We start from the raw sequence: 22,327 nt of genomic DNA, 5'->3' as shown, positions 1-22,327 counted from the left end.
AACATGCCACTACAGTGATTTCATTCTTGAGCTCTAAGAAAGTGATAGCCAAATCTATTCAGTCACTAGGGGCCCTTCAAAATAATAGGAAAAAAGTGAGGGTTATGTTAGAATATCCAGCTTTACTAAATCTCTCCAGGTTATTTGGGTTTGATTTGGGAGTTGTGGTGCTTTAGCTGTTGCCTTTGAGATGTTTGACAGTAGTGTCTTTGCAGCTTTTTGGGACAGAAACAAAAGTGAAAGAAAAGCATATGCACTTCACCAACTCACAACACAGCCTTCACCAACAGTGACAGTCTTAAGTGAATGACCCTGAGAGTGACTCCTCTATCGTCACATTTGATACTTTTAGAATTAGAAAATAATTGTGTACTGAAATGACTCCAGATTTTTAAGTGTCTCAGATTTGCTGTTACTGCAGTTTAAACTAGCTTTTTAATTTGGGGGTAACCAGTCTCCTCAAAGTTTCAGGTAGGCCTAGGTGTTTTCAGTATGTTGAAAATGTTGTGATTCAGTTTTAGTATATTGAAAGTGTTGTGAATCAGAATTTAGTTTTCAATAGCTGTAACTTTTATGTAAGATTGTGGTAATTAACATATGCTTTCAGTTGGGGGAAAAAAAGATATCTTTTGTGTTCCTGACACAACATTGTATTTTCTCAAGGCTGCAACACTGATACTGGTGAAAGACGAATAGTTATAAATATTTTACAGAGTGAATCACAAAAAAAGATAGCAATAAATAGAATATAAAAGTAAATGTAAGATTAAAAAAAATACTATAAAGGCCCAAGTCAACCTAGGCCAAAATATCTCTGTTCTACATATTTTTTTTTAGTTTAAGCAAACACCTCTGTATTACATTTTTAGAGGTCCTCTGCAATATGGTCTACTGGAAAGTGTCTGTCCATGGCAGGGGAGTTGCAACGAGGTGACCTTAAGGTCCCTTCCAACCCAGACCATTTTGTGGCTCCAGAAAGTGAGAAAAGGCAAGATCTCGCAGAATAGTTTTGGAACTATTAAAGAGATTACAGAAGCAGAGACACCTTGAATTAGTGACTAGATACTGCATTTGGCAAACTGCTGTAAGTTTTACTCAAATTAGCTTAACCAGTTTAAAATTATGTGCTTTAGATGAACTTAAGTCATTATAACATGAAAAATACACCTCTAAAGCTGAGGCTACCCATGTCCAGGTGAAGATCCGTACTAGCTGAAGCCCTGCAAAATGTGTTGTGAAGTACATCAAAACATGCAAAAGAGAGATTGTAAAATGGCTATTAAGGTGGCATTTATTTAGAAAATAGATAATTGGATACTTGTGTATTTTGAAAGCATATTAAGCTTCTTTGCTGTAACCAGATGTGTTGGTTTGGTGGACCTAGCACTAAGCAAACATGTCAAAACCACTTTGCTCTGTGTGTGAATTGGCACCTGCATGAAGGAACCCTGTCTTGAAAGTGGGACTGTGCCAGTGCAAGTGCATGTTTAGTAGCACTCTATTAGTGTTTGAAGATATCTTGCCCATGCTTCTGCAGCAGACAGAGTTTCTAGGCTCTGCAGTGGTCACTGGGAATTGTTGGTGGCCATGAGTTGTTTTAATAGCTGTTCTAATTGATATAGTAGTGAACACTGTCACATCACTGAGCCAAGTTTAAATGTTTGAAAGCTCCCCACAGCTTAAATCTTTTAAGTGTTAATTCTTTTAAAGAAGGCTGAGATTGTGAAGAGCATAATGGCAATTCCATCAGAACAGAACTGTTTAGTCCATCTCTGAGATCCAAATAAATCTATTTCCTGTGGGACCTACAGACTAATTCTAAAAGGCAAAGTGCATGGAGAACAGACCCTGGCCATACCCCCTTTGTTGTCTTCTCAGAGTGAGTCTGCACCAGTGCATTAGCTCAGGTCAGTAGAGACCATTTATCAAAAACAATTTGATGTGCTCTATATGTCTATTTAATGTGTAAGGTAGCAGACAGTGATGGGGCACTGGGAGTACAGGGATGGCAGTGGGAACTGTTGAAATTTGTGATGCCACCTCAAGAGAGGGTCCAGAACTGGAAATAAGGGAGAAGAGGTGCAGCTCTCAGCACATACACTCCTGTTCTTCTCTATTACATAGCTTTTTCAGTGCTGCTGAACCCATTTCACCCTATTTTCTGCCTCCCTTTCCCAATTGTCTTTGATTCCTTTGTGTGAAAGCAGTCTCTTGCTTTCCAGTGGGTAATAACAATTTTTTTCCCAGTTTCTTACTTGAAGCAAAACCTTTCGGCTTTGGAAATAAACATGACTTGCCTTTTATATACCAATTACACATAACATAATATTAAGTTTGGTTTTATGCTGCTTTTTCTTTTGTTTTTAGGATAAACTGCAAAATAAGATTTGCAACTGATTAGGCAATAATGCTAGTAAAATATCATTTGAATCTTATCTCTGCTACTCAGTATTGAATAGATTTTATTGTGTTTAAAATAATTATCTTCCAGTTGCTCCAAACTGAACCATCCCAAGTATCCAGTCATCTTGCTACATGTGGCCTCTCTTTTCATAAAGTGGTACAGTCCAGGATGGGCCTATAAAATAATATTTTAAAAATAGTAGTTTTAGCGTAGCTGTAGCAATCCCTTTCCCATTTCTGTGACTTGTATTGTAGGACTAGTCAGGCTTTATCCATAATTTTTGCTCCTCAGTTGACATTCAGGGATCCTTGCGAGTCCCTTCCAACTCAGGATATTCTATGTTTCTGTGATTATTTGGTATATAAATACTTTGTTTGAACTCAGATTATTATTATTTTAAAATAGAGATGAAAGTAGGTAAGTGGCTAATTTGTTATTGCTCCAGTTGACAGAGGGATTACTAATAATCCCTCACACTGCTTTCTCATTGTAGATCATTATGTTGTAAAATCTCTGCTGAGGGACCTCCAGAGTTTGGCTGTATAAGAGTGCTAACCCAGCATCCAGGAAGCTAATGCCCAGTTGTGTGTACAGTTGAGGACATCCCATTTTTTCCTTAATTGTTTCACAAATGGAGCTCTTGGCAAAGCTTTTTTCCAAAGCTTACTACTGACCAAGTGTTTACAAGAGCAGCAGAGTTATGCAGTAGCTTAGTTTGATAAGGAAAGCTGAGCAGAGTTTGATGAGGAAAGCTGAGCTGGATACCTTCAGTTTAACCATAATGAGTGGAGGGAAAAGTAATTTGTTTACCTCTTACCTTAAAAAAAAACCAATTTTGCTGTAGTATGAGCTCTTGTGATGTTTCAATATTTCTATTTTTTTTCCTCTTTTTTTAGGGTCCAGGTATATCGCATCCCTATGATAGTGGGCACATAGCAATGACTTACACAGGACTATCATGTCTGGTTATTCTTGGAGATGATTTAAGTCGAGTAAATAAAGATGCCGTACTGGCAGGACTGAGAGCTCTGCAGCTAGAGGATGGAAGGTAAAAGATATTTTATATGCTGCAAGTCCCACTATCCACATGTAGAATGAAACATAAGAAACATGTTTTTTATAGAAGTAGCTACAATATTTTTGTTCTATTAGAAAAATAGTTTGATTGGTAGTCACATAAGTCATAGAACATATGCTGGCTTCTTGGAAGTAGTTAAGTCATCAGAGGGTACTAACTAGCTCTTCAAACCAAATGGAGGCTTGCCAAGCAGCAAATCCTAGAAGGAGCAATTAAAGGTTTGTTTATTGTCACAGGTAATTCAACTGTTTACCTAGTTTTGTATATCGTAGAAGCATTTAGATTGTAAAAGACCTTTGAGATCATGAAGTCCAACTCTTAACCCAGCACTGCCAAGTCCATCACTAAACCATGTCCTTAGGTGACACATCTACAGGTCCTTTAAATACCTTCAGGGATGGTGACTCCACCATTTCCCTGGGCAGCCTGTTCCAGTGCTAGACACCCCTTCTGATGTAGAAATTTTTTCTAATACCTAATCTAAGCCTCGCCTGGTACAACTTGAAGCCATTTCCTCTGTCCCACATGGGAGAGGAGACCAACCCCCAACTTGCCACCTTGCAGGTGGTTGAGTGATAAGGTGTCCTCTTGGTGTTCTTTTCTCTATGGCTCCTTCAGCTGCTCCTCATCAGATTTGTGCTCCAAACCCTTCCCAGCTCCACTGCCCTTCCCTGGACACACTCTAGCACCTCCATGGACTTCCTTGTCTTGAGGAGCCAAAACAGAACACAAAGCTCATGGTATGGCTTCACCAGTGCCCAGTACAAGGGGATGGTTACTTCCCTGGTTCTGTTCACCATTTTCTGATACAAACGTCCAAATCACGGCATCCATCATCATCTTAAAGAGTCTCTAAGATTGTGCCAAAATAACCCAGACACAAAAATTTTAAAAAGTTCATAGGGTTTGGTGCAATTGTAACAATAACTAATTGAAAACTGATTCACCATTTGTATTAGAAATGGTAGTATTAGCAATTACCTTTATACATACCTGGGAAAGTCATCCTCAAGTAGCAGTAAGGAAAGAAAGCCCTGTGAGCTGTTAGGATTCCTAGGAAGTCAAAGAATTCTGCCAAAGGAGGTAAAATGGTAAGTCATGTGTCTGTATATACTGTAATAGGTGAAAGACTGTAAGCATAAATATCTTGGAAAAAATAAATACCAGTGTCTTTATGTTGCTGGAAATAGTTACTCAGGCTCCTAAATGTTTAGAGTTCTATGCATTTTCCTTGGCTTTGAATCACATCTTCTAAAAAGAAAATCTAGTGTAGCTTTGGGTTATATTTATGTGACTACTGTAAACTAATCTTTAAAGAAAACACCGTGCAATTCTTTGAAGTGCATTTTGTATTTTCTGGTGTAACAGGCGAAACAGTGTTTAAAGACAGAAATGTTTCTTTCAGTTTCTGTGCAGTGCTGGAAGGAAGTGAGAATGATATGAGGTTTGTGTACTGTGCTTCCTGTATCTGCTACATGCTTGATAACTGGTCAGGCATGGATATGAAGAAAGCAATAGACTACATTAGAAGAAGTATGGTGAGTGTTCACAAAATGTTACTTCTTCCTATGCTTTCAGGCTTTAAGCTTTTTTTCTTAACTATGGCTAAAAAAAAGTCTATCCAAACTGTATTACAATAATTTCTTTATTTTTTCTTCCTGCTCTAGTGTGTTGAGAATTACAAAGTAAAGTTTTATGCATTTGTATTTTCATTAAAATGTGTGTGCTAGCAAGACAATTTTATTTGGTGTGTTTGTTCACTGCAAATTGTATTTAAAAGCCTCTTTATTTAAAATAAACAATTGAAAAGCAAGTTTTTGAAAACTAAGGTGTGATGTTTGTGTTTAGAAGAAGTGCATAAAGCACTTTGGGAAAGTGTACCAATAAAATCCTCATATTTCATTGTGCTGTAGTATTAGTGTATCTTTTTAAAAGATACACAGATTCAAATAGACTAATTGTTGACATCAGTTCATGCTTAAGTGTTTCCAGTCATGCACTTTATAATTTATCTATTAGATACTTGGAATGAAAAAATATATTCATGCGTATGTACACATTTTCTTTCTGTGTCTGTGCAAATTGTCTTCATATTCAATTTGAGTAAATGGGATTTAAATTTTTTTTTATGTTTTTTCATTAGTTTAATTGAGTTATTTTTTCGAAGATTGAAACACAAGTTTTTAAGGAAGCTGAGCAAGCTTGAAATTTGCAGTTCCCTTAGTGTGAGTAAACACAGATTAAACTCTTGTGGTCCACAAAGAAGACCCAAATTTATGATGACACACAACTTCTGTTGTAAATGAGCATTTTCAGTAGTTGCTGTCAGCAGGAAGACTGTAAAACTTATGTGAGAAACAAGTTTAAAGAAAGACTTCAAAAGCTCCTGCTTCAGACTAAGTTGGTTTTTATTTGTTGTTTATTTTAAAAGGAGGTCATTGGATGTCTTAGTATTTCTTACTGTACGCCTCAAGAAGCTTTCTGGCACACTTCCATAGTCCTGGACAGACAGAGATGATCAAGGCTAGGGCTCAGGCATACAAGGATATGGACCTGTAGTCTGTTCATACACTAGTAGCACCTTTTATCCCATTTTCCCCTCTTTTTCCCCTTATTTGTTCTTCCCTAGTCTGCTTTGATATTTCTGTTTCTTACCATTGGCCCTTTCCCTAGCCATCCTATAACAGTCCATGATAAGGGAGTTTCTATACAATCACGAAATCTTCCTCTGCTGCATCCTGTAAGAGCCCTTCTCCCACTGTTGGCAGCTCACCTTGGTTAGCATGAGAATATCCCTGCTGAATTGTTACAGTGGGTTTCACCTAAGGAAAATGATTTATCCGTTCTCCTTTCACAGTCTGAGAGATGAGCTTAGACAGAGTGCTTGCTCTTACTGATTAGGTTGGGAGCATTCTTCCTCCTCTGATCATTTCTGGACCTGAGATAACCTTGTGAACATTTGAGTGCAGTTTTGATCCCCAAGGAAGTGGTGGAACTAGGAAGGGTACAAAGAAAGTTGAGTTGAACTGTGAAAGGTAGGAGTCAGCTTGTGTAAAAGGAGTATTTCATATACTAGGAGTCTTTATTCTGAAAATGAGATTGTTAACTGGAGTGTGACAGAGATATGTGATGTAACAGGCAGCACTGAAAACTAAAGAGAGGGAGAAGGAACTATTTCTTCTAAGACAGAACAGACAGAGAGCATCAGATGAGGCCATTAACAGAGCAGGCAAGCGGACATTTTTTGTAAGTTTAGAGCTTTGAAGTGGTATTGGAGATTTATTGTGTAGTGTGATCTTGTGTGGAGTTCGGCTGTTTGTCTCTGTGCCCACACACGCTTAGGATGGTTCTGGCAGGCCGTGTCTCAAAAGATGAGTCTGGACTCCAGGGTTTTTCAGTCTTCAGAATTGTTTATTATATCTTATCTGTAAAGTCCCTTCTCTGCCCGACTGGGATCTGACCAGCACGGCAGCCAAAGGCACTCTGGCCACCCCCAAGGCGGGCACATCTTTTATAACAAAAACTACGTATATCATATTTACCTTTTATCCCCAATACCTATCACCCTCATCACCGGATACACTCTCATCCCAGACCAATCCCCAAGTGCCAACACCACAGCAGAAGATGGATGATAAGAAGAAGAAAGAAGAGTCTTGTGACCTTCCTTGTTTCCTCCATCTTGTCTCCATAACCCCCCTGTACAAAAACCCCAAAATCTGTAATTTACCCTTATAACTACGTTTTCCCTTCACCATTCACACCCAGGTAATTCCCACAGGTTCTATCTTCTCATACATCGGTGGCACATCCCTAGATGGATCAAAATCAAGCCACCAAGTGCTTTTGGCAACATTCCAAGACTCCCGAGCCCCCCAAGGGTTCTCTCGGTAGCTCTGGACATCAGGAGTGATGTTCTGGGTTCCCACAATCTTGAACCAAATTTAAACTTTTTGCTTCTAGAGTTTAGCATTAATTGTTACACCTGAAAATTCCAGTCATTATGTTCCTATTGGAAAAACAGATACCATTAAAAAAACCCTCTCTAATTGAAGCCTTACCATGGCAAGACATCTTGGAAGGCCTCCTACTAATACTTCTGTTTACCAGTACAGTAGAACTAAGTCTTGGAGTGGTCAAAGTTCAGAAGACACTGTGGCTTATCACAAAGATTGTGTCTTTTCCTGTCCAGCTCAGAGAGTAATTTAGAGGGATCCTATAAGCAGTGCTCTGTAGGGAGCAGTCATTCTAGCATGTAGAAATGTGCAGCAAGACACACTGTATTTTTGTCCAGATTTACTGTGAATTGATATGTAAACTCTACACTGTGTTCAGTGGGACTTCTTTAAACCACTTGAGTGCTGTGAATTCACTGCAGAGTTGGTATGCACATGAACACTATTTCTGTCTGTGTTTACTGGGTTTTCACTCCTTGGCTCACCAGTACTTCTGTGAATTAATTCAGTTGCAAGGTGTCTGGCAATTCTAGGAAAAGACGCAAAACCTTTGCATCCTGCTTGGTCACATTTGGAGCTGCAAATGTGTCTGAAGAAGTCTCAGACATTCAGGGAGCAGCCCATTGTGAAGATCATTTCACAGCAGTGGTTGTTCTTTCCTTTCATTCATTCATCTCTTTCCACCACTTTCCTTGAGATATATTTCAGTTTAATTCCTTATCACAGGAGACAGGTATTTCTTAGAGTGTATCTCATAAATAAACATAATGACTGTGAAATGTGGCATCCAAGAATGTTAGCTTGATTTTGCTCATTAAGATTTTGTAGATGGTGCTAAAACTAACCTATAAAATGGAACAGTTAAAAGTAAATTACGTTTAAGGTTATTTCATTTGTTACTCCTTGTGTAACTAACTATAAGATTAATAACTATCAGCTTTATTGTAAATGCTTGTTCCTGTTTTGTTACAATGTAATCTCATTTGTCACTTTCTTCAGTTATAGAAAAGAGGCAATTTCATTGCTCAGTACCAAACTGCTTTGACAGAAAGGTGTGGTTTTGATTTACAGTTGTGTGTCACTCGTGTGCACCTAGATGAAGCACGTGACAGTTAGCAGAACTGCTTTCAGTTTTTCAAATTGCCATGCATGTGAAGTGCAACTCATCTGGGTTGAGAGTAACATAACTGGTTAACCACAGTACTCTTTGTAATAACCTTGTGGGTTTTGTTGCTTATTCTTTGGAATTTTTTGCCGTTAGTGAAGCAGTATAAGAATTGTGACATACAGTTCAACACAGCTGAATGAGGGAGTGCATTTGTTTAGTTAGGCATGTCAAGAACAGCAGGAGATTGGAACATAAACCATGTTTAAAATATTAAAAATAATTGAATCTTCATACAGAATAGATAGCCTTCTTGTCATTTGACTAAAAAGGTGTTCATACAATGCTGATCGCAAAAATAATTCTGGGCCAGTTTTACTGTCAGTAAAAGTCAGATTTCAACACACAATTTCTAGCAGCGTAGATTGACTCTTGTGTTTCACATTCAAAACTTAGGTATATCACTATATCACTAATCAAAAGACAAGAAATACTAAGATGCTGAGATTTTGAATGACTTTCAAAGACTCAATAACACTGCTCTTTTTTTTTTTTTTAAGTAGGGATATTGCAAGAAGCTTTAAAAATATCATCTGCTTCTTCTAGTATGGTCTTCTTCAGATGAACTTGTTTTGGTCTGTTGATATAGTTAAGCTGGTTGTAATACTTGTAGACTTTGAAGTGAAGATTTTACCAAAGTGGATTTACGCATTTCCTTAGGATATTATTTAATTATGCAGTTGTTATGTTGCAGTAACCAAGAGCTCCTTTTGCATACAATTTCTGGAGTCTTTTCAAAAGGACCAAGAAATGAAAGTAGTCCTTAGCTCTTTAAAGCACACAAGTCTCCAGAGAGCAGTTGCTGTCTGTAAATAAATAGGTGTCAGTTAGCCAAAGGTCACCTATTGGCTATTAGAGTTTAAAGCTCGTTGTACAGCCCAACATAATAGCGTCTGGGATGCACACTTAGCAGCTTTGCTCCAGAGCTAATTACTAATTACTAATTACTTGGTCATACATAAAGCAAGCCAACTCCTCTTAAAATTGCTGTTTGTAGAGTTAATTAGCTTTGTCAGCATAGCTTTGCTAATCAGCTTGCCTTTTCTTAGCAATTAATGCGTCTGTGGAGTGTGGTAGCACATTTGTATTGCATTCTCAAAAGGCAGTGAAAAAGGAAGAGTTCACACTGTGTGCTTTGACATTCAGAAGTTCATAGAGATTACTAATAATTTTTGGTTCAAACTTAAAAAATTAAGCTGCACTTTGAAGTGTATGTATCAGTTATTAGTATTTTTAGTTTCTTCATCTTGCAGCAACAACACAAAACTAGGAATACAGTTTTAGTGTAGCTTCTGTGTCTTCTTCTGTTTACTTTTTTCTTCTCAATGTCAGCTTTAAAAGCAGATGCACAAAATAATCCTTAGGTAGTTTCTAAAGATACGATAGTCCTGTAGCCATTTGACCATGGGAGTCATTGGTTTGTCAGGGTGTCCTGTATCTACTAGCCACTATTTTAGAGAAGACGTGAGGAAGTCACAGTCAGCATCTGGAGGATGTGGGGAAAAGATTTTTGGTGCTTTGTGTCTGATCTGATCCTGATCCAATCATTAGTTGAGCAGTTGATGTAGAATACATAGGGCCTATGTAATTTAACTTCAAGAGTTACACCTCATTTTTCCTACTAAGCAATTTGGTATTTGTTCAGAGATAATTTATTAAGTATTCTATGAACTCTTGTAAAATAAATGTTTTCCATTTTATGAATAATTTCTTACATGATCTTTTGTTTCTTTTCAAGTAAAATGATTTAATGGATTTTTAAGGAAGAAGGATTATTATTCCTACATATACATGTGTTCTTAGATTGCTCATGACAGACATGAGCTATAATATTCTTGGTGCTTTGTCAGACTTCAGTTTCCCCTTTTGTTGCACTTAACAGAGTGATTTTTCATCACTGTAATGGTATTTTTTCACAGTAATATTTTATAGGCCAATTTAAGTTTATTCCAATGCATGTTACAATTTTCTTCTTACTTCTGCTTCCTTTCTCATTGTTTTTTAAATCCTGATGTACTTGCTTCTTACTAAAGAATTGCTTGGATTTGAGTATTCTACACAGTTGTACTTTGCATTTTGCCTCCTTTTTTAATGTTACACTGCTCTTGGATTAGAGACAGATTAAGTTATCTATTTAATTCTGTTTTGTTTTGATTACATATCCCTTTTTTTTGCTTTTTATACCTGCTTTACATGATTTTTCTTTGTGGCTTACCCTTTTTCAGGTTTCTAACATATGTCACAACCTAAATTAATTCCATGAAAGTCATAAAAACTTCCTGCATTGAAAAAGAGCTGATTTGTTAACTGTGTTGTGGCAATAACTTTTGGAGGTTCAAAATTTAATGAGGTTAAATCATGGCAATGATCTGATGATAATTTTGCTGGTAAACTAAGAAATTGCAATGTCTGTCAAAGTGCTGTGGATTTAAAGTAACTGCTTTGTGGGATTTTTTTTTCTTCAGTCTTATGATAATGGCCTGGCACAGGGAGCTGGACTGGAATCTCATGGTAAGAATGTCAAAGTGTTCTACACCTTTCAGAGTAGTATTGAAAATGCTGTAGCAGGTGTGGGGTATGCCATACCTTTCCTTCTTTTTTGATTTTTAAGGAAGTTGTGTGAGAAGGAGCAAATCCAAAACATGCCTCCAAATATCACTTCTTCTTCCTTTAGATCTAGCTTAATATCTGAACAGACAGGCTTTTTTTTAATCATTCCCATTACTCTTACCTCATGAGTGTTTTGTTGAAAGGTGTTGCTTGTAGTTCTCAGCTGTTGCTGACAGAGCAAAGTTTTTCCACATGTGTCATTGTTACTCTGAGGATTTTATCTGCAAGAGGTTTTGTGCAATGTAACTGATCATTTCCAATTTCAGCACTTTAGTAAAATATTGAAACATTTCCTCTGATAGATACAGCATCTGTTGTGGGTTCAAATCTTGAAGCAACAGTTAATTTTTGTAAAGAGTTGGTAGATCTGAAGAGAGGAATCCCCAAGAGACTGCTGTTTTTAGGCAAAATGTTTCTACACCATGAAGTAGCAGTCTGCTTGTGACAGAGAAGTTTTTGGCTTTTAAGCGACTGATACCAAATCTAGTGCTGTAGTCTGTTTGACAAGGTGGTGATTGGTCCAAGGTTGGACTCAGTGATCTTGGAGGTCTTTTCCAACCTAAATGATTCTATGATCCTATCAAGTGTTTGTTATCTTTACCCTTAGTATTGAGCTCTGGTAGGATTTTGTCTGTTTCGTTCTTGCTGGATCAATAAAGCTGAAAAATATAAATTATATCCCTAGGTACTAAAGCAATTTGTTAATTAAATTTCTGTAAAATGTTAGTGATAACAAATAGCAGTACTTCAGCACTGCATTTCAGCATCAGAGTGAAATAATCTTACAGCTCCTGGGGTCTTCCTGCACCAGAATATTGTAAGGAACTTTTGGGACCAAGTCTTCTGTCAGCAGCTTGCTTATGGTCTTTCCCAGCCTCTGATTTTATCATATCAGGTATTAGACTCAAAGTAAACTTTGATGGGCTTTAAAAAGTGGTGCCTGGGCTACCCAAAGAACATGAGTTTATCTTTCTTACCGTGCAGCTTCCTTGACAACAAAAAATTCCCTAGAAGCACAGTTTGTATGTATGACAACCATGAGAGTCCAGGACTCTTCACCGTATTAACTGTGCACTTTTTTTTTTAATAATTTTATTTTTAATTTTTTTTTTCCTTCTGCTCTCCAGGCACCTCTGTCTGTTTATATCCTCTGGGGGATTGTGTCTGAGGCTGGCTTTGGCATCTCTGCTTCAGTCTGATTGCTGGCATTCCAGTAGCTTTCTTTTTTAAGCTACAAGTGAAGAAACATTTCTGTTGCAATTCCATTTACTTGTTTCTGGACTGCTGTGTAATGTAAATTGCGCAGCATTGTGAGAAGAAACAGCTTTAAGAAAATGAGCTGGTTTATTTCTGCAAGAGCTGGGTTGAGGGGTCCCATTCCCCCCCCCAACCACCTTTGACATACCCACTGAACTAGAATGTTCTTATTTATTTGGATTTTAGACTCAAAATTAACTTTTTCATACTTTTAAAACCCCATTGATTTAATTGCTAATAGCTTAGTTAAAGTTCTGACTGAGATCATACAGGCTTCAGAAAATCTGTATATCAAAGCATAGCAATCCCTCCTCTCTCTTCACAGGGGGCTCTACATTTTGTGGTATTGCATCACTGTGTTTGATGGGCAAACTGGAGGAAGTTTTTTCAGAAAAGGAACTGAACAGAATAAGAAGATGGTGTATAATGAGGCAACAGAATGGCTACCATGGACGACCCAACAAACCTGTGGACACTTGCTATTCCTTTTGGGTGGGAGCAACATTGAAGGTAGTGTACAGAGCAGGTGTAAGGATAGTTATTGACTTGTTTTGATTTCTTTAAGCACTATTTTCTTTGCTTGAAAAAGTTAGATATTTGACACAAGTGCACCAATATGCACCAATGACTATAAATGTCTTTGATCTTGCAAAAAATGCAGGAAATGGAGGTTTACCGGATTAGTGCTATCTGTGCTGTTACTGCATATCTCAAAAACAGGCATTATATTCTAGTGTTAAAAATATACCAAGACTTAGTTAAGACTTAGTGTTAAAAGTATACTAAGACTTATATTACTGTTACAATCTAATTTGTTTTCAGCTCTTGAACATATTCCAATATACAAATTTTGAGAAAAACCGAAATTACATTCTGTCAACTCAAGATCGCCTTGTTGGTGGATTTGCCAAGTGGCCAGACAGCCATCCAGGTAAAATAACTTCTCAAAATTTCAGTGGGTGTGTTCTAAGTAAGAAATAAATTCCAGCAATCAGACATCTGAGAGATGTAAGGGAAACCATACCCTTCCAAAAAGAGCCCCCGAACAACCAAACAAACAAAACCAAAAAACCCCTCAAAATATAAAAGGGTTTTCATTCTTGAAGTAGAAGGAGGGAGATGAAATTTGTCCTTGTTCAGCTACAGAGGAAGTGAACTGGTTTTGTTTAGATTACTGTTAAAAGAGTGTCACTGCCTATTTAGTATGTGTTTAAATGTTCTGTTTAAAGTATACATTGTGTTGTAGGAACCTCTGTAAATTGCATTTTTTACTTATATCAATGACTTCTGAATAAGCTTAAATTATTAATTTACTAAAGAAACAAATATCAAAATATTTTCAGAAGTCATTGAAATAAGTAAAAACAGTCAAAGTTTGTGCAGTTATGTACTATGATTTACAGGTTGTGTTTATACAAGTACGTCTTACAGTTATTATGCTTTCAGAAGTGAATAATTTGAAGTAGTGAAAAAAACTCAAAAGGATACTAAAATCTATTACTTTTAAAAGTTGTTAGAATTCAATCAAGGTATTTCAAGCTTCTGAAAACAAAGCTTGTGCCAGTAGTGTTTTCAGTGCCCATGGCATTTTTTACAGAGAAGATAAACAGTCTTTGCAAACTGACCAAATAAGATAAAAATTTACTCATAATAAAGGAAGACTTTGTTTAGAATCTGTGCCCTGGTATTTAATCAGTTGATAATTTCATTTTGAGCAACAGTTCAGAATTTTTCAAGGTGAACCCACACTGAAAATGCAGTGCTTGTGATAAATTTGCTTCTACCTCTTCCCTGAAAACCAGTTTAGGATTTCTGAGGAATTTGTATGCATTTCCTCCTCATCATATAGATTTAACAGCATCATTTGGAGGGAGTGTTTTGGTTTATCTTACTGAAACATTTACTTTGTGAGTCAGAGATTAGAAAAGTCTGTTTCAAATACCCATCAGGTGTTAACCTGTCTTAAACTTAATTTCCTTTTTATGACAAGGTTGTCCCCTTAACTGACCAAGGGAAGCCATTTGATGTAATCTAGTGTCCCTTCCAAGATTCTTCTGGAAAAACTGTCCAGTACATGGCACCTTGAGTGCTGGGGGCAGTTTTGGGTGCCACAACACAAAAAAGACAGCTTGAGCTCTAACAGCTCAGTAGCTGTTAGAGAGTGTCCAAAGGAGGCCACGAGGAAGGTGAAGGGCCTTGGGGTGAAGCTGTGTGAGAGTGGCTGAGGTCACTTGGTCTGTTCAGGCTGGAGGAGACTGAGGGCCGACCTCACTGCAGGTACAACTCCTTGGGAGGGGAAGAGGAGGGGCAGGCACTGATCTCTTCTCTGTGGTGACAGTGACAGGACATGAGGGAGTGGCCTGAAGTTGCTTTAGGGGAGGTTTAGATTGGATGTTAGGAAATGTTTCTTCTCCCAGAGGGTGGTGGTGCACTGGAACAGGCTTTTCAGAAAAGTGGTCATAGCACCAACCTGAGAGAGTTCATGAAATTTTTGACAATACTCTCGGGCATGTGTTGTAACTCTTGGTGTGTCCTATGCAGAGCCAGGAGTCAAACTTTGATCGCCTTTGTGGAGTCCTTCCAACTCAGGCTATTTTATGATTCTATGATTCTGTCTTTTAGTATAGTTGTGACTGTTCGAGATAAGATTTTAGAATGGCAAGACAAATAATAATTGTTTTTCTTTGCTGTGTGTATGCATCTTTGTATATTTTCCAGGCTTACTGTAGCATTTTTTCCTCAGGCAGATGGTGGCATGAGTCTGTGGTCATGTTTTGAAGGAAAAAGTAAAAAGTTAGTGCAGTTCTGATACAAAGAAAGACTATAAATGCAACATTGCAAAGATTTCTTCTGTGTTTTTCATTGTTATAGATGTGCAGCTGAGCTTCCTGCAGGCTCAGTCTGATATCTGAAAGGCAAGTTGTCTTTCAATCATGTTGACACTATAAAGATTCCTAAGACTTAATCAGAATTAAATTTTAACTTTTGTGGCTCCTAGTTTATAAAAGCTCTGTTTAAATTTGGGGACTCAAGCTATCTTTGCTGTGCAGTAATGTTTTTAAGAAGAGCTAGAAAAAATTTCAGAAGACAGTCAACTGCTGGTGATAATCTATGTGTTATATGGACTTGCAATGTTAACAAGTAACTCCAGCTGATTATTCAGGGAAATAATATTTTGTAGTCTTACTGTGTTGCCATGCTAACAGACATTAAAATATTGTTGGTTGTGGAGGCCACTAGCATTATTTAACAAAGAACTGATAGGACAAGAAGAAACAGCCTCAGGTTACACTAGAGAAGATGTAGATTGAATAGTAGGAAATATTTCCTCACCAGAAGGCTTATAAAACATTGGAACAGGCCACTCCAGGCAATATTTGAGTCACCATCCCTGCAGATGCAACATGAAACTTAGGGGCAGGGTTTTGTGCTGGTCTTGGCAATGTTAGGTTAAGGACTGAGTCTGATCTTAAGAGGTCTTTTCAAGCCTAAATGATTCTGTCATCATTTTAGTGAGATACTAAATTATTGACACCTACACAGAGTGCTACATGTTGAGCTTTTTCAAGGGGCACATGAAATTCACATAGTCTTTCGATCTTTCACCTGTGATTTCATGGGCAGATAATCCAATCTGATAGCTTGCTGCTACCCAGAGGAGGTAGACTCAGCAAGATGCAACCCTGGTATAAGGTGGACATCAGGAGCAGCATGGAACAGGAGAGTAAGAGTATCCCATTTTGGTGGTAGTCATCTCTTGACCAAGCTGCATGAATTCCTGTCCTTAGGGTAATCTCTCAGGAAAATGGGAAGCTAGGAAAGGTAATCCCTTCTTCAATTTCTCTAAGTCTTGCTGTTGGGAGCTATTTGCACTAATTTTGTTGTTACAGTAGTTAGCTGTTCATAAAGTAACCAGCCAAGAAATGCTTGCAAGAAAAAAAATTTGCTTTCTGGTCTGGTTATTTTCAGATACTTAAATCATTTTGCTTTTTGGCTGTGGCACTCAAAAAATTGAAGTAGTGCACAAGTTGTTATAAAAGAAATCTTGACTTTAGTTCATGCTGGTAGCTTTGGGCAGAAATGTTTTCCTTCCATCAAAACTCAAGTTTAAATTACGGCTCTGGTATTCACATGCCCTCTAAACAGAGAGAGCCATAATCTTCTCTCAGGTTTTTTCCTGGAGAAGCACAGAGAGAGAACAATTCTTATCCCATTTGCTGCTCCTGTTGTTTTGTGAACATGTAGAATGTGTTGGAAGATTATTTACCGGAAGGAATTTGATGATTGTGTTCTGGTGATGATGTTTTGATTCAGTTTTGACCAGTTGAATCCACGTGTGTGTGTGTTAGGACTGTCAGCTGACAGTCATGAGTTTTCAGTTTAGAAGTTAGAAGTAAGTATGATGTACTATAAAATGTATCTCTTTAATATAGTATATTAAAGTAATTAATTAGCCTTCTGAATCAATGGAGTCAGTTGCATCATTCTTCCCTGAGGATCAGGGATGCCTGCTAATCCAATATACAGCACCTGATTATTTGTTTTCCTTGGTTGTAATTACTCAGAGGTGTTTGAATATGGGCTGAATATTGGCTGTTACAGCCTGATTTTTTTTTTTCTTTCCTTTTCTGTTTTTCTTTCAGATGCTTTACATGCCTACTTTGGGATCTGTGGTTTGTCATTAATTGGAGAATCTGGTATTTGCAAAGTTCATCCCGCCCTAAATGTAAGCACAAGAGCATCAGAGCATCTTCACCACCTTCATCAGATCTGGAAAACACGGACTTTAAACAGCGTTCAGATGACACACACCTCTCTACATGACTGATTTAGACTTGAATTTAGTTCTGGTAGCATAATTGTAGCCCAGGGTTAAAAGCCATGTATAACCAATGTGCTCTTTTAAGTGCTGGAGTCATACAATCAGATCTGTGTTGCTGGCATCACTTTGATAGGGAGTTGCCTTCAGCAGGTTATTCTGCATTGTGAAATGGGGAATATTTTGATTATATAGAAGTTTGTCACCGCAGACTGTAAATGGCTTTTCAGATGGCTTTACTTCTAAGAAATCCCTTGAGGCATTTAAACTTCATTTTAATTTTATTTTTTTAAATTTGTGCATACTGTGTCAAAATATATAATGGGGAAGTATTTTCAAAATTGTTTACATATCATACAGTATGGCACAGAACATTGAAGTTCTTTATAATCTGTCTGACATATTTTTGGGTAGAGAATCTCTCATATTAAGTCTCAGTTAAAAATGACCTATTATCATCAACTTTCAGATTCCATAAACTTTGTTTTTCACAAACAAATTAATTAAATACAAATAAAATTATTTTATTCAATATACTGGACTTTAGGTTGTGTGGCCTTACTAAGTGGATCTCATAATTCTTCTGAGAAGGTTTTACACAGATACAGTGGATTGTTAGCCAGACAAAGAGTTTTCATCTGAAATAGTTTCTTCATTTGAATTTCTCTGAGAGTGTGGCATATTCATGTTCATGAATAAGAGATATTCAGCCCGGTCTTTTGGAAGCATACCTGTATGCAAGAGTAGCATTAGAACCTGCTTCCAAAGACAAACCTTTGCAATACACTGAAGTTGTTCAAATTAGAGTAATGATGAACATTCTCAGCTTCTTTAGTGCTTTACTAGTGCCTTATCTTGTATGCTTGAAGTGCTGTTCAGAGTTGAAGGAAGCAACTTTGCAGCTGGTGTGTTTGTGGCAGGTCAGTTTGTGCATTCAGTAGACACCACAATGTCTTTCTACTTGCCAGTCATTAGCAGCACTTTTTTTTCTAAAGGTTCCAAAGATAACTGAAGACTTCCTAAAACAGATTAGGTGCACCATTTGCCACTGCTGAGCCCAAAGAAACAGGATGTAGATCTTTTTGGCCAGCAAAAAGAGCTTTGGGGATAAATATGATTCCTGTTTTGCGATGCAGGGCAAGTGAAAAGGGTAGTTGTACCCCTAGCACACATGTCAGAGAGGTCCAATAGGTATCTTTAGGCTACCAGAACAATCCCATTGTCCAAACACGTAGCAGCCTTCCTACCTAAATAGATAGGTTTTATTTCTATAGCAGATTAATTTTCATGGCAGCTTTGGGAGCATAACTAGTGATAGTTGTCTGCTTGGAAAAGCAGTGGGGGCGGGGTAGGGTGTGTGTGATCTAGACACATCTCAGTAGACACTTTATTTGGAGGAGGAGAGACTCAGTAGTTGTGAAAACTGGGAAGTCCAGAGGGCTGGACCCAAGAGAACTGTGAGGCCAGTACTGGAGAGGGGGAATGAGGTGCTTGAGTAGGACATTGCAGAGTGAGAGAAATGAAAACTGAGAGATACTGAGGCTGGAGGCAAGAGCGAAGAATGTGGAGTAGTAATGGAACCAACCTGGTGGAAAGGATTTGAGCTGTCTAGGGTAAGATTAGGGAGCAAAAGAAAGGTACTGACTCAAAGAACATGGAGTTATGGAGCGAAGATAGAGCTTGGGAATTGGTTTTATTGCCCACATGCTGAGATGACCAGAAATCCAGCCACAAGTAAACAGAACTAGCAAGATACTTAACAGAGATGATCTCCCAGGCAGGAGGCTCACTATTGCAGTTCCTGTGGGAATCCCATTTTCCTGGATAGGCTTAATGGGATGTTGGTCAGCAAAGGCTGAAGTAGCTTCCCTGAGCAGAAGTCTCTAAGGTCATGGGGGTCTACTTAGATGAAGACCTATTTAAAACCAACAAAAATCTTGAAGTAAAAATTGATCAAAGAAGCATGGTATTTTCTTGTCTTTACTTCAGATGGTAATGACAAGTTGACGTCCTGGTAGGATAGTATGGGTTTCTGGTATAGTTACAATGAAGATGAGATGTAATTGTAGCTATCCATCCCCGCCACTGCTTCTCTGCCTTGCTGGTGAACCATCTTTGAGTTTTTTAGCTTTTATTACATACCCGGGTAGAAGGAGTAAGTAGCTTTGAGTTTCAGAAGAGTTGAATAAGTGTTCTTAGTCTCTGCTGGGAAACAGTCTAAATATTTGTTCTTACTTAGCTTAGTGAAAAATTATGTATTTGATTATCGTGAGGCAAATCCATATTTGCAAAATCCTGAGCTATGGTTCCTGAGTTGTCCTATGTGTGACCACGTTCTCATATATGAGGAACTTCAGGGTCCCTCTGCAGAAAATATGGGGGTAACAGTGAAAAATCATACTATGTGAATAAGAAAAATTCTCATGGCAAGTAATTTAGCAGTCTTCTGTCTCAAAAAACAGGTATTGTTTCTTGCTATGTTTTCTGTAAGCTACCCTGAGTTCTTTATATGGATTTTACATTTCTTACCTCCTTGGCCCCCAGTTATTCTACAACATCTTTTCAGGCTGCATGTTGACTGCAGAGCTAGCCTTTCCTAAAGGTTGCACAAGGTGAATTTGTTTCTCATTAACCCAAAGTCTGATGAAGGCAGCAAAATACCTATGCTTTCATCTCACACTGAGTATCTACTTACTTTAATTCTTTTGAAACCTTTAATCTTTTTTAGGTTGTTAAAAAATCAGTACTAATAACCAACTCTGCATACGTGATTTGCCACTCTGAATGTCCCAATTTATGTCAGGCAAACACATTATGAACATTGAATGTTCCTGTGTAGCAGTTATCTGGATTCTGACTGTATTGAATTGTCGCTCAGATTTTTGTGGTTTATTGTGTCTTTTGACTAGAAAAATGTTAAATGAGAAATCAGTGGACAAGAGTTTCACATAAGTCCATAACCTAAAATCATTTTTAAAGGGGATATGTCAAAATAGAGCTAAAACTTAAATGTGAAGTGTGAAGTTTAAATGTAGCTAAAAAGCAAACCATGTGATTATTACCTACCTCTAATAATTTTGTGTTAACCACAGCTTTACATTGCTGAGACTGAACGTAGATAAGAAATTCATGCATTGAATGGCTTTACCATGTGCTTGAAGGTGTAAAACCTCTTGGCTATCAGGCTGACAAATGTGAGTGCCTCTGTCCTATCTGAAACACTCCTAAACTCTGTGTGTGGCCCAAGTTTCTTTTCCAGAAAAACAGCTTTAAAATGGTATGTTGAACAAAGGAAGTCAAATGTATCTTTTCCATGGGATCTGAGGACTGGGGATTTAAGCATTGTCACTAGGGCTTTCAGGCCCCCTTGATTTGTACATAGCTGCTGACAGATGTGGTAACACCATTTTGGAAGGCTGCTTCCAAGCATGTTTGTATTTATGAATTTTCATATTGAGAACTGTTTTTTCTAAATGGAACAATCATCATCACTGAAAAAAAACCTAGCAAGTAAATTGGGTATTGCAGAAATACCTGAAATGCATATGCTGAAGCACATATTAAGAGTACCGTGCTCTATGCTCTATTGCCCAAGGTATAAGACAACCTGAGAGGAGCTGAAGAAGCTGCATCAAATTTGCTTTCTCCATAGATGTCAGCATAGAAATAAAATATTCTGTAGAAACTGTTATGCTCCCTAAAAAATACATTTCAGCTTTGTGCCGAGTGAGCCATTCAGTATGGGTTTGCCTAATAGAGAAGGGAAGAAACAGTGATTTCCAAAGTCAAAGCCTTTCATGGACAGCCCATCTCCTGGCATTTTGGAGAAACTTGCTATCAGTGTCCCTTTGGAGGTCAAAGAGATGTCAGGGCATGCATAAGAAGCAGAGAGACCCAAAGTAAGAAGACGCTATTGTTGCAACTAAATATGAGACATCTCCAAAATTCATGAGTTGAAAGAGATTATTGGTCTGTTTATGTTGATGTTAAATACTGTGGTGGTTCTGAAAAAAATAAGATGTTGAGACTATCTTATTTTTCACCCAGATGACACTGGGTGAAAAATAAGATAGTCTCAACATCTTTATACTAAATGGTTATTGAATTACTCCACTGAGTGGTTACAATGTGTTGTAGATTTACACTTTCTGTTCACCATTTTTAAGCTTTTGTGTTCCTGGTCTCTATTTGCCTGATTAGTTTCTGAGTTTAATAAAAATCAATGAGCTGTTGAGAAAATGAGGGAAAACTGTAATTTCTTTTTAACTGTAGCTCTTGTTATGTGTTTTTTTCCCAAGTTACACGTTCTGGGTGAGGATCTGTCTTCCCAAGGGCACAGAGCATGACAGCCTCCAAATGTTTTCAAGCTGAACCCATCAAAGGCAGCAAACCCTGACACTACTGCTTTATTTTTGAGGCGCTGGAAAAATGCCTTGTTTGATAACTGCATTGTGAGAACATAGAATCATGGAATGGGTTGGGTTGGAAGGGACCTTAAAAATCATCTCATCCAACTCTCCTGCCAAGGGCAGGGAGACTTCCCACCAGATCATGTTGCTCAAAGCCCAGTCCAACTTGGATTCGAACTCTTCCAGGGATGGGGTATCCACAGCTTCTCTGGGCAAATCTTTTCCCAATGCCTCACCACCCTCAACAGGGAAGATTTTTTTCCTAATACCTACTTTCTCAGTTTTAATCCATTCCCCCTTGTCCTGTCACTACATGCCCTTGAAAAAAGGCCCTCTCCAACTTTTTTGTAGTGTCCCTTCATGTACTGGGAGGTGCTGTAGGTCTCCCCAGAGCCTTCTCCTTCCCAGGTCAAGCAGCCCCGTCTCAGCCCATCTTCACAGGAAGGATGTTCTAGCCCTCTGTCATCTTCATGGCCTCTGGATGCGCTCCGAAAGGTCCGTGTCCTTCTTATGTTGGGGATCCCAGAGATGGATGCAGCACTCCAAATAGGATCTCGCCAGAGCAGAGCAGGGGAGCAGAATCGCCTCCCTCCCCTGCTGCCCATGCTGCTTTGGATGCAGCCCAGGAC

General features: G+C 38.1%; 1 protein-coding gene across 1 annotated transcript in view; it reads left to right on the top strand.

Moving 5' to 3' along the window:
- Positions 1–21,522, top strand: part of PGGT1B (protein geranylgeranyltransferase type I subunit beta) — a 37,208-nt gene extending 15,686 nt beyond the window's left edge. Inside the window, 7 exon segments of the mRNA XM_030236917.2 lie at positions 3,301–3,452; positions 4,888–5,020; positions 11,069–11,114; positions 12,796–12,980; positions 13,293–13,401; positions 17,114–17,248; positions 17,251–21,522. Of these exon segments, the coding sequence (XP_030092777.1) occupies positions 3,301–3,452; positions 4,888–5,020; positions 11,069–11,114; positions 12,796–12,980; positions 13,293–13,401; positions 17,114–17,248; positions 17,251–17,294 (804 nt within the window). The 3' untranslated portion in view covers positions 17,295–21,522.
- The last annotated feature ends 805 nt before the right edge of the window (positions 21,523–22,327 follow it).

Source organism: Serinus canaria, chromosome Z (assembly GCF_022539315.1).
Source record: "Serinus canaria isolate serCan28SL12 chromosome Z, serCan2020, whole genome shotgun sequence".
Taxonomy (NCBI): domain Eukaryota; kingdom Metazoa; phylum Chordata; class Aves; order Passeriformes; family Fringillidae; genus Serinus; species Serinus canaria.
The sequence above is the reverse complement of the archived record's forward strand: the minus strand, read 5'-3'. Positions and strand labels throughout refer to the sequence as shown.